The sequence below is a fragment of the Petaurus breviceps genome, unplaced genomic scaffold, assembly GCF_028583685.1.
Source record: "Petaurus breviceps papuanus isolate PSGF00001 unplaced genomic scaffold, PetGlider_PUasm1.0 151, whole genome shotgun sequence".
Lineage (NCBI taxonomy): Eukaryota > Metazoa > Chordata > Mammalia > Diprotodontia > Petauridae > Petaurus > Petaurus breviceps.
In genome coordinates this window covers 35,333,542-35,346,838 of record NW_027185712.1, presented here as the reverse complement: position 1 = coordinate 35,346,838, position 13,297 = coordinate 35,333,542, and the positions used below count along the sequence as shown (strand labels likewise).

Sequence of the window (13,297 nt, the reverse complement as noted above, 5' to 3'; positions counted from 1 at the left end):
TAAGTTTTAATAGGTCAGCTAAGAGGTTACAAGTGATATGACACACTGCAAAGAAATATTTCAACTTAACATTCAAGCATAAAGGATTATGATAAACTCTACTTAATGCAAGTGTTTCTTCTGCTTAGGAAAGGAACCTCCCCAAATGGAGCTTGTGCTTGCAGTTTCAATGTACAACACTTAAATGACTCTAATCCTATGCAAGCAGTTGCTATAGTGCTTAGTCTGAATTCTATAGGTAGATATTCATAAATTAGCAGCACCTTAAATTGTCAAGAATGTCACAGCAGTCACATAAGACACTGATCAAGAAAAAGAACGCCCAGAACAAGTGAAATGATAATAATTGATTTTTACCTGGTGGTGTACAGTTTGTGAAATGTTTTTACATATATGAATTTAAAATGAGAAGTAAAATACAGCTCCTGGGCTAAATTAATGAATTTGCCTTTCAAACTCCAGCCAACTTAAGACATGGCCATGAAGACATCAACTGGTATTTTGTTGGTGATAGTAAGAATAAGCCAGTCTTAAAATTGATGGAGATTTTAATGGAGAGAGGCAGATTGAGAGAATGGAGGTGGGAGACAGGGAAGCAGAGAACAGCAAGGGAGATGAACAAAGAATAGGTACTAGAAGTTGTGTTGACCGCCAGATTAATAGGTTGATCCTTAGAACAAGACAATACAATTGCTCAGAAAAGATGAGCAGAGACTAGTCAGGAAAACTACAGAAATCCCAAGGCGGAAACATAAGAGAGGGAAGTGTTGGCCTCTTATGTGTCAAAGGTCTTATTTTATGATATCCCTGAAGGAGGGAAGGTAAGTCCAGGAGTCATCTGAATTCATGAGCACAGTAATTCTATTTAAATAAAAGCATCTGACCATAGCATATTTGAAAATCAACTTCTTATTCAAACTCTTAAGCCAAAATCCAACATTAAAAGACTATTCCTTATAGGGTTTTCTGACTATAGCAAAGGAAAAGGTTTGTTTCCCTCTCTTCTTCTCATATTAAAAAGGGAAACCAATATAGCATTCAGCAAACTCAATAATCTCTCTTATAAAGTGATTTTTTCCTTTTTTGTAAATGCAGAATGGCATAAGGTAAGCAATCATGGAAACTGCCTCCTGACTTAACAGGAATTCAATGAGTGCCCTATTTTTCCCCCAGGATGGATGGTCACAGTATCACTTTGTAGCCTCATCTTCAACAATAGAAAGAGATCGGCAAAGACCATATTCTTCATCACGAACACCCTCCATTTCTCCTGTGCGCATGTCTCCTAACAATCGCTCAGGTAAGTAAGAAGGTGCCAATAAGCAGCACATAATAATAAACACATGTCTCTAACAAAGATAAAAGCATCTTAGTTGACCGAAACACCATGTTTGAGCGAGGACGGCATTCAGGTCCTATAAATTTGTGTATTTGTGTGTGTGTTTATATACACACACATATGTATGTATGTATATATATACATACATACACATGTATATGTAAAGTATGTTTGTAGATATAGATATCCTTTTTAGTGACATTTCTATGAAAATTATAAAGTAAGCCCTTTGCCATAAATCACTAACATTATTTTATATGGGCTAACCCATCAGGATCGACCAGAGTCCAATAACGGAAAAGAAAAGAGCAGATTTCTACTGTCATGCAGCTACTATTTCCTTGGAAAACTTCCAGACTCAGACACCTTTAAGTATCACTTCAGTGGCAGTCATAAAAATGGTTCAGAACAAATAAAAGTCTTTTGGACAGTAATGGAAAGCCTTACAACTCAAGACACTTCTGGAATTTTAGTACTAGTCTACATCTTAGTAGTGTTTAGTACTGTACACTCAACCCTAAAGTTGGAACACGAATAAACCATTATTTGATTGACTAAGGACATTTAAGTGATTCTGTTCAGTTTTCCATATAGTTAATCAGCTTATTACTTCAGCTTTTAGCTTACTTTAGTCATTTCCTCAAAGACATACTTCATTTCACAAGATAATGGATCTCAAACTAGAAGAGACCCAAAGGCCATCTAGGCCCCATTTTGCAGATGAGGAAACTGAAGGCAGGTGATATTGAATGACATATATAAAGTAATACTTATAGGAAATTTCAGGAGGGAGAGATCACTTGGGGGGCAGTTTAGTGGTTCAGGGGTAGGCCTGGAGTCAGGAATACTCATCTTCCTGAGTTCAAATCTGGCCTCAAACACTTAGTAGCTGTGTGACCCTGGGAAATTCACTTAACACTGTTAGCCTCAGTTTCTAATCTATAAAATGAGCTGGAGAGGAAATGTCAAATCACTCCAGTATCTTTGCCAAGAAAAGCGGAAATGGGGTCATAAAGAGCCAGACATGATTGAAAACAACTGAACAACCAAAAAAAGCAGAGAATGTTGCTTTGGGAAGTGATGAATTTCCCATGACTGGAGGTCTGCAAGCAGAGACTAGCTGATCCCTTCTGAGAAACACTGTAGAAGAGATTCCTGTGCACATAAAGTGTGGACTACAACAGTGTTAGCAAATTCAAATGGATACAAGGGTCACTAATCAGTACGTAAGGGTCCCTGCAGGCCCTATGGCGGCTTAGTTTTAAAATGTAAAGTATTTTTATTTGTTTTAAGAATATTTCCCAATGACATTTTACTGTAATTCTATTGCACACAGAAGGATATGGTCCTGCATGTTTGATACCTCCAAACTGGAGAACTTATGGGTTCCTTCCCGGTCTATGATGTTGTGAGTCAGGGCTGCCTCTGCGAGGCACAGAGTTGGTCAGGAAGGATTGTGTCTGCAGTGTGGCAGTCCTCATGTAATTTCAGTTCTTTATACCAGAGTGCCTATGATTATTCCTCTATTCTTCCCATAATACACTACAACTTAAGGAAGAATAATAGCTTGAGATTAGTTGATTGTTACCCTACTTTTGTTCTTTTTTTTTCTTGCCACTTGTTAAGAACTGCAGTGAGCACAGCAATAATTCACAAGGATGTTGCAAAGATGAAATGAGAGGACAGATTAAAAAGTACTTTGTAGGAAATGCAATTCTACAGAAGTGCTAGGTATTATTAACCTCATAATCGTCCAGATAGCTTGTTTTCTGTGTGCTTCCCAAGAACGCCACATAGTAAACATTTAATAAAAGTCTGTTGACTTGTTTTGGCTTTTATAGATTACAGTGCATAGGTTACTCAAGAATTGGGTCATTTTTGTCCTTAATTTTGTCCTTAATTTTGAAAATTAAGGAACAATTACATATATGGAAAGGTTTAATAAGCACTGACGTCTGAGAAATTTTAAACTCTAATATTTCACAGGTTAGGGCATAAAACATCTTCCAAATATAACACTTTAATGACTAGTGGCAGTGTCTACAAAATTTCTACCAATATGAATAAAAGTAAAGGATCTTGGGAGAAGTGACAAGACAGAAAAGAGGAATGAAAGAATAAAAAGGGGAGAGAAGTGGAAGATAGAAGGAGCTACTGCAACCACCCAGAACTCAGTAGCAATGACAATGAATAAGACATTCTTTTGTTTTTTGGAGGGAGGAAGGTAGGGCAATTGGGGTTAAATGACTTGCCCAAGGTCACACAGCTAGTAAGTGTTAAGTGTCTGAGGTCAGATTGAACTCAGGTCCTCCTGACTCTAGGACCGGTGCTCTATTCACTGTGCCACCTAGCCACCCCCAAGACATTCTGATAAAAGAGGAAAACCAGGGACCAAGACCAGGCAAAAATCAAATGCAAAACAGTTCTGCTGTTGGTTTGTATGATTATGCTATAGACAAGCCATTGAAGATTTTTGAGCAAGGAAGTGACAAACTCAAAAGCACGTTAAACTTGATACAGCTAAGTGACCAATCATCAGGTATTTATTAAACATTGACTATGTAGTAAGAACTGTGCTAGGCCTTAGGGATATATAAAGATGAGTCAGTCCCTGACCTCATGGTACATAAAAACTGTGGGTGATACACCATGTTCTCAGATAAGTAAATTTAAAATTTATGCACAATTTGAAAACTGATTTCTATGGGGATGGAAAATAACAACTGAAGGGGGATATTGCAGGCAAAGTCAAATGTGGAGATGGAATGTTATATATGGGAGATAGGGAGTAGGCCAATTTGGCTGAAGTATACATGCAGTTATGTGTAATAAGCCTTGAAATATAGGTTGGATCAAGGTTATGAAACAGTAGTTTGTATTTTATCCTAGAAGAAATAGGGAGCCAGTGGAGTTTCTTGAACAGGTGAGTGACTTGATCAGATCAGTACTTAGGGCATATCAATTAGACATTTGTCTGAATAAATGAAGTGGACTGGGAAACAGGGGAGCTGGAGGCAGGGAACCAACTAAGAGGCTATGAAAAAATCTAGGCAAGAAGTGATGAAGACCTAAACTAACATGGTTGAAGTATGGGAATCCAGAAGATAATTTTGTGGAGATAGAATCAAGAAGACAGCAATTAATTGAGGACCATCATTTATAGGAACATAAATCAATATGCTATCATTCTCTCTAATACACTGCCATTACTTTGTGTCTTGCTAGACAGATTCTATCCCCTCCCACACATCTGTAGAGTAGCAGCCCTGATGGTTCTAGCTATTCAATAACTATTACCCTAGAAGCACATAGCCATTCTAACTTTCATTTCTTTTCTATCTTTCTTTGAAATTCATTTCACCCTCCCTCTTATTCACTTTTCGTGGAATTCTAGATTGGTAGAATTTAACAATTTGGAAGGGACTTTATAGTCAAGGCTTCTGAAGCACAGAAAACTTAAGAGACTTGTCCAAAGTAGCAGAGTTTCAAAGGGTATATGAGTGTTTGCTGAAGGTTGTGTATTATATGTTTAAGTGTGAATGAGCATCAGAGAAAAATAGTATTTGGGACTATACTGAAACAGAGAATCTTAATCAGCAAGTATTTATTAAGCATTTACATTGTGTCCAGCACTATGCTAGGCACTATATTAAATAAAAAGCCCCTGCCTCAAGAAACTTACATTCTATACACGTATAGCAATATACACAAATTAAATAGAAGATTTGGGGGGCAGAAGTACTGTCAGCTGGATAAATCTAGAAAGGCCTCATGTAAAAGCTAGCACTGGGGCTGAGCTTTGAAGGGAGTGAGTGGTTCTAAGCAGCAGAGGTGAAGAAAGAGATCATCTCAAGTATCAGGAATAGCCTCCATAAAGGGACAGAAATGAGAAATGGAATATTGTATGTGAGGAATAGCAAGAGGGTCAGTTTGGCTGAACCATAGTGTTTAAAGGGGAGTAATGTCTAGTAAGTCTGGAAAGGCACTGCTAAACTTCATCCTATATAAGAAAAAACAGGTTTCCACAGTCATATCTATTCTCTAAGAGCTATTACATGCAAGAAAAGTTTATATTATCTCATCCCCAGTAGAGCTCACTCTGAGCCCTTACCTAAATACAAGGAGCAAGAACCATCTCAGAGATTACAGGAATCTCTTGCAAATCTTTGTCTTAAGATCTGACAAGACTTTGAATAAGGGTCAAAGTGTTTTAAATCTTGTTAATACTTATCATTGGGAAGCAGGATAATACTCTGCCTTGTACTTTAACTATTTACTGTGACCTTTAGTAGGTCATCATTTTAGATTTGCTGCCTGTTACATAGAGACTAGAATATTTGCTCACATCAAAGAATGATAAAATCTCCTATTCTCAGAGTAGAAGGCCTCAGCAGCTTTCCAGTCCACTGCGTATAAGAATTGTCTCTACAACATTCCTGACAAAAAAAAAGTCAACAAGAGGTTGGCTGTTCACCCCCTCTGCTAAAAGACATCAAGTGAGAGAGAAACCCACCACCTCCCAAGATAGTCATTCCACTTTGGGATCGCTGTTATTTACATCTATCTTAAATTGCTCTCTCTCTCTCCAAATCTAGCTATAACATTTTCAGTCAACATTTTGTCCATAAAAGTAGCATGAGACTTTGTCAAATGCTTACAAAAAATCTAGTTAAACTCTATATACTTTCCCAAGAGGAGGTTATTCTGGTATGGCCAGTGCATATTGAAACCATGTTGGCTTCTCATTTTCACTGCTTTTCTTTTTTCTAGATATGTAGTCATCCCTGTAATGACATATTCAGGAATTAAGGTCAAGCTCACTGACCTGTAATTTTCAGACTCTATTTCTTCATATTTTTTTTTTTGGCGACTAGAGTTGGGTCCTAGAGGCGGTACAAAGTTTCAGGAGCTGAACATGAGGATTAGTACCTTTTGAGGAAAAGGATGTGATGGGGAAGGGGAGAAGGGGAAGAGACAGAGGTAGAAAAAAGCAAGAGAAGTTTGTGAAAGAAACACATCCAAAGGTCTTACCTCCATATATGGAGGTCTCTTGCTCTAGGTTGTCAAGAACATAGAATAACAAATTTCTCTTCCCTCACAATATAGCTTTCTGAAGAGTCTGGTTCTCCTCTGGCTAATCTTTTGAATTTATCACTAATAAAGTATCAACAACTACTGATAACTAATGTCCCTGCATTCCCCTTACCACAAGCACCCAGGAAATAAAGTTTTAGTAAACTAGGTCCCACTGCAAGAGGAGTGACTGGTTTTGAACATTTTAGATAGACTAATGAAGATCTTTGTACACAAGTGGCCTTTTAGCCTCTAAAATGACAACACAAAGAAAGTTTACTCTGCTACTTTGGTGTAGTGCTGGCCCTAGGTGTCTCCATTTTTAAGCAGAGCTATTTTTGCTTTTCCCATAATAGTCCAGAGAGTCCTTAGTGGTAATAGTAGTGACCCCCAAACCCATCTTTTCACAAAATAAAAATAAGGTTTTTCTATTCATAAAGTACCCAGAAAACAACCCGGCTACATTCTACATATTCACAATGCCTCCTGGGCCACCTCTTTGTAAGACAAGACATTCCCTTTGGGAACAGAAAATCTGAAGGACATACCACCAAACCAATTCTCTCTCTCTCTCTCTCTCTCTCTCTCTCTCTCTCCCTTCCCCTCCCTCTCTCCCTCCCCCCCCCCCCCCCTCCATGGTTCTGATTGTTGCATTATGTACAACTGATTATCTGTATCTGTGTATGTGAAAAGGAGGGAATCAAAAACTAAGTTTTAGTGGCAGTATATATTTTTAAACATATATGTATACACATACATAAAAATAAGTGCAAGTTCTCATGTTATTAATGTAAAAGCAATATTTATATTAAACCTAATAAAATATGTATGGGCCAAATGATGAGAACCAAAAAAAAGGTTTTGTTTTTTTCCCCATTAGCAAGTGCCCCAGCCTCACCTCGAGAAATGATCAGTCTCAAAGAGAGGAAAACAGATTATGAGTCCACTGGAACAAATGCCACTTACCATGGAACTAAAGGAGAACACACTTCCAGGAAAGATACCATGACAGGTGAGATGACAATACAGAGTTGCATGGACCAATTAACTTTATTAGTGAGAAGGAAGGTTGGGACTGCATTCTAAAGGCTTGACAACTCATCTATGGTTAGCAAGCTGATTTGGCTTCTTGGGGCTTTGGTGGAAAACATTTCCTGGAACTGGAAATGAAAGGTAAGATTGTGCTACAGGGATAAAAATTGAGCATCATATTCTTGGTAGTCACAAGGAAGTTTGAAACCTGAATGGAAATAACTCAAAGAAAAAATGTCTCACTTGGTCCATTTTATTACCTGACTCTATCTTCCTGTCCTTTTATTTCTTCCTCAGTACATTCCCATTACAGAGAGGAATCACACAGAAGGTTAATTTTCACTATCACAAGAAATGAATCAGAATCCTAGACTTTAGAGGTCACCTGGTTACATCACATAAAATGCTTTCTAACTATCAAACATCATATAAATACCAACCATTGTTAATTCTTATTTAATCCAACCTTCCACTTGACCCATAAATTCTCTTTGTAGCATACCTAATCCTAACAGTCAGTCATATACCCTGTGGTAGAAAACTGGGAAACTACCTCAATAAAGACAAGGAGACAGGGGCTACATGGGAAAAGCGGAAGATTTGGAGTCAAAGGCCTGTGGTTCAAGACCCTAGTCCTGCCCCTCTTTACCTGTGTGACCTTGGTAAGTTACCCTCTCTGGGCCTCTGTTTCCCCATCTGTAAAGGGAAAGGATTAGAGTCAATAGCGTCTATGGTTCCATCTATTCTTTGGTAGGGGGAAAAATAGATCTAATGATGGGAAATTCTTTATTACATTTAAACTAAAATCTGCTTTCCTCTAACTTCACTATATTTCAGATTGCAAAGGATGTCAGAAGTCATCTCATACAATGCAGATCTGAAAAACAATCCCTTCCAAATCATAAATGATCAAGTAGTTGTCTTGTCCTTTATTGAAAACCCACAGAATTCTCCTGAAAAAACCCATTCCATTAGTGGATAACTCCGATGGCCTGGGACCCACGGTTTTTCCTTATATCAAGCCTAAATCATCTTCTTTGCAAATTAAATGCAGTGCTTCTAGTTGTGCCTCTGGGATTAAGCAGAACAAGTCTAATCCCTTTTCCATAAGATAACCTTTCTATGCTTTAAGACAGCTATCCCATCCTCCATGAATCTTCTCTTTTCCAGGCTAAATATCTCTAGTTTCAACTTGTTAAAGACAAGAATATCTATTCACACTTTTTCCCTTGGTATCATATAGAATAAGTCTACCTCCATTCTCATATCACCATTATCATCATTTTCATAGCTAGCATTTAGCCCTTCCAATATTTAAAGACATCTATCATGTTCCTCCCAAAGCCTTTCATTTTCCAGGTAGAAGCCAGATAAGGGCCTTCAACCTTTCATCAAGTGACCTAACTTCCAGACCCCGTTCAATCTCTCAATAGCCTATCTATCTATATCTGTCAGATAGATATTTGTGTGGGGCAGCTGGGTGGTGCAGTGAATGGAGTGCTGGGCCTAGAATCAGGAAATCTTATCTTCCTGAGTTCAAATCTGACCTCAGACAACTACTGGCTGTGTGACCCTGGGCAAGTCAGTTGACCCTGTTTGCCTTAGTTTCCTCATCTAGAAAAGGATATGGCAAACCACTCAGTATCTTTGCCAAGAAAATCCCAAATGGGGTCACAAAGAGACTGAAACAATCAAACAGCAGATTGCTACATAGATTATATACTTGGGTTTGTCAGTGGCTGTCTTAAAAAGTGGCACCCAAAACAGAAAAAAAAAAAGTTCTCTAGATATGATTTTACAGAATTTCAATATTTTAGTGTATCCATGATTTTATCCATATGTATAATTGTTCTAACAATAAAGATCACAGATCACAAACCATCCACTCTTCCCTGTGAAGTTTTTGTTCACATCCTCCCATATATCTTCCCTATTGAGCTCACAATATTCTGGAAAACCCTTTTGGTCTTTTAATATCATGTAGTAATGATATGTAATGACTCAACTGTCCAGTTGTTATCACTACGTCTCACTACATTACCAGACTACCTCCTGTTCTATTCCTGTGTCTCTTTAATCTTATGTACTATTTCTTGGGTGTAAATCATTGTTGATGATGTTACAGTCTATTACTTACACAAGTTGTACATGTTTCCACTGCCCTTTGGATGCCATCTCAACAGCAGATACAGTGAAATCATCTTCCTTCTGGACATAACACTGCTGTGAATAAAGACTGAGATCATATGGTCTTTTTGGCAGCCACACCATATTTGATTCACAATGAAAATGCAGTCCACAAAAACCCCAACTTCTTTTTCGTATAAACTAGAATGAAAGCAGCATTTCCCTTCTTCTTTTAAATTTGATTTGACAAAGAGCAGTACTTCACGTTAACTCCAACTGGATCCCTAGAAAGACTAAATAACACATGGGGAGGCCAGGTGGCTCAGCAAGTAAGAGCACTGGCTCCAGTGTCAGGATGACCTGGGGATCGAATCCGGGCTCCGACACTTAGCACCACACCCAGAAATAACTGGCCGTGTAACCTTGAGCAAGTTACTTAACCCCGATTGCTAAAAAAAAAAAAAAAAAAAAAGACTAAGTAACACAGCTAGTCAGAGGTAGACCCAGGGGTAGAGCCCACAGTTCCTAACTTCCAGTGCAGAGTTCTTTCTCCCATACTGTTCAACCAGCTAGGAATTCGAATAAGTACATCTGACCCACAATTCTTTTAACTCATCCAATTAAAGCTCTTAAGAAAAATTGTCTTTATATATGTAAATATATCTATATATATAATTTTATAGAAACTATATATATCCTTTTACATGGTTACTAGAATGACATATCAAGATAATATAAACTTTTATATATGTGTGTGTGCATGTGTATGTGTATACATATAATGTATAAACATATGCACACACACTTTTTATTTATATATATTTTGGCCATAAAAATTTGATAATATTTATCTTATCATCTTGGGAAACAAATAGGACATATATATTATGTATATGTGTTTTATATATAACCTATATTATTATATATAAAATGATCTATAAATATATTTATAAATTATATATGTAAGAGATACAAATTATATATGTAATTTATATATTTATTTTCTATATGTACAGTATCATCTTGATATGTCAGGCTAGTAACCCTGTAAAAGTCAGATATATGTCTGGCCTAATCTTAGTCTTATCTTTTTTGACTCTAATGAATAATGCTCTCCAAAGTGTTCACAAAGGTTTAATGATGCATTTTAGAATTTTTCCAGGAATTATTCAAGCTCACTGGAGTGCAGTTTCTGGGACAGGTAAGTGGCATAGTAGATAGAGTGTTGGATCTAGAGTCAGAAAGAACTGAGTTTTAGTCCTAGCCCAGATACTTACTAGCTTGGTGACCCAAGGCAAGTCACTTAACCTCCTTCAGCCCAAGTTCCCTCAACTATAACCCTCACGGTGACGTTGTAAGGATCAAGTTAGACAACATATGTAAAACCCTTGATGTACTTACTGTGCTACACCAAATGCCACCTATTATTTTGAAGATAAGGGTATTATGTGTCTGTCTTCAATCTTCTGAAAACTCTTTTCTCTACAGTTGCTCAGAGATTACAAATAGTATTTCTCAAGAAATTTTTTATAGGTCTCTGGGATGTAATTCATCTGATCTCTTTTAAAGTAACAAGATGCACAAACTTTTTTCTGGAATAAAAAAACAAAAGGCCAAAGACCTGCATGATATACTGAAGTATCACAAATATTTCCTTCAAGAAGAGAGGCTCTCTTAATGGCAAGCACAAAATATTAAATTGACTCTATTTTAGTGGACATGAAATGACTGGTTATTGACATGGGAATCATTTTCTAATCAGCCTTCTGAATAGCCTGACCACTGACTTATTAGAGCAAAGATCAAAAACAATAATAAATTGTGGTAAAGAATAAAAATGAGATGAAGTATCCTACCGAGGCAACTCTACACTAATGGATTTAAATAAGCTGTTAACACCAAAAAATGGAAATGGACATGGGAAAAAAAACATCAAAAGAGACAATCATCATTTCTTAAGAAGTTGAAATGAGGGAGGTTGGTGGTACAATGCTGGGCCTGCAGTCAGGAAATTTCATCTTCCCAAATTCAAATCTGACCTCAGACATTTACTAGTTGTGTGACCCTGGGCAAGTTTCTTAACTTCTCAATATTCTAAGCAACAGGGACGGTTAGGTGGCACAGTGAATAGAATGCCAGGTCTAGGGTCAGGGAGACATGAGTTCAAATCTGATCTCAGGCATGTACTAGTTGTGTGACCCTGGGCAAGTCACTTAACCCTCTTGCCTCAGTTTTCTCATCTGTAAAATTATCTGGAGAAGGAAAAAGCAAACTATCTCAGGATCTTTGCCAAGAAAACTTCAAATGGAGTCATGAAGATTCAGACACAACTGAAATGACTGAATAACAACAACATTCTAGAAAACTCTCTAAGATTATAAATTGTAGGAAAAGTTATAACTTGCTTTTTGGTAAAGGAGTTTCCTCCACCAAATGAAATCATGGGTCTTGTCTCTAGCTCATCACCAATCACTCAAAAGAGTTTGTTCTAACTGTTCACTCAGGAAAGTCCAACTGGATGAAGAAAGCCTTTTGTCCAGAATGTAATATGCAATTCACTGGACTGCCCATCAAACTATCAGTACAATATATCTTAAACAAACACTGTGGACTTATATTAACTATACTTTTGTAGGAAATGATTAGGTCAGTGAAGTAGGTTCAGAAATGAAGAGAGGGAAGACTTCAAGGTCACTCATGATATTTCCCGGGTTTCTTCTCAGTACCATTCATTGCCATATGTAGCAACAGAAGTTAGTAGTGACTGGTAAGCTCCATGAGTCTCAATCCTATCTCAAATACACACCAGATTATTCATGTGAGCTTTATACACTGCCATCTTTCATAATAATAACTTACAATTATATAATATTCAAATTTTTGAAAAAACACATACATTATCTTACTTGTGCCTCTGAACAATCCTCTGGGATAGGTATTACAAGTATTACTAGCTCAATTTTATAGATGAGAGTACTGAGATTCAAAGAAGTTAAATGTCATGGCCATTGTCACACAACTGGTAAGTGTCAGTGGTAGGGTTTGAATCCAACTGTGAGCTTTCTTAACCCCAAGTCCAGAATGCTAATCATTAGGCCACACTTACACATCCCTCATGAGGAAGTCACCAGCCACCACTATTTATCTCTTCCTCCTCAGACCCATGACGATTTTGCTAAATTCCTTTGCTCTTGTGAGTAGTTTTCCTTTGCTCCATGGACTAAAGACTACTGATTCCTTTCAGAAGATTTAGCTCTACCTCAGCCTTAATATGTAGCTTCACTTATTTACAGCTTGTTTTCCTTTCCCTTCTACTTAACAACCACTTAACCCTAATCACGAACCTTCACTCCCACATTTTTCTCAATCTTTTTCTTCATCTTGTCAAAATCTCTTCATCTCAGACAAGCAGGAATATAAAGAGATATTCTTTAAATTCTTTCACCTTTTAAAGAAAGAGAACATAGTTGGTGAATGCCTCAGACAAGAAAACTCTGAGATTCTGTGATTCTGAAGGGAAAAAAAAAACAATTAAAAAATAGAGCTTCTTTAGTTTCTGTCCTTCCTAGAGCTCAAGTCCTTACTAGTCAATTCTTAGAAACATCCCTTAGAAACTGCAGTGACAAACTGACACCCAAGATTATTTGTTAAGTTAGTAAAAACAAGTTCTTTCCTGGTGCAAAGATGTAAAATGCCAGCTGCCCCATATAATGTAAACCCCTTGGG

The 13,297-nt window shown here is 37.3% G+C and overlaps 1 protein-coding gene across 6 annotated transcripts in view; it reads left to right on the top strand.

Moving 5' to 3' along the window:
- The window catches only part of CTNND2 (catenin delta 2), a 1,206,354-nt gene that overhangs the window by 1,177,806 nt on the left and 15,251 nt on the right, over window positions 1-13,297 (top strand). For all 6 annotated transcript variants that reach the window (XM_069077188.1, XM_069077207.1, XM_069077216.1 and 3 more), the window contains 2 exons: window positions 1,174-1,300; window positions 7,293-7,424. In XM_069077188.1, coding sequence (XP_068933289.1) covers window positions 1,174-1,300; window positions 7,293-7,424 — 259 coding nt within the window. The remainder of the gene's footprint in view (window positions 1-1,173; window positions 1,301-7,292; window positions 7,425-13,297) is intronic.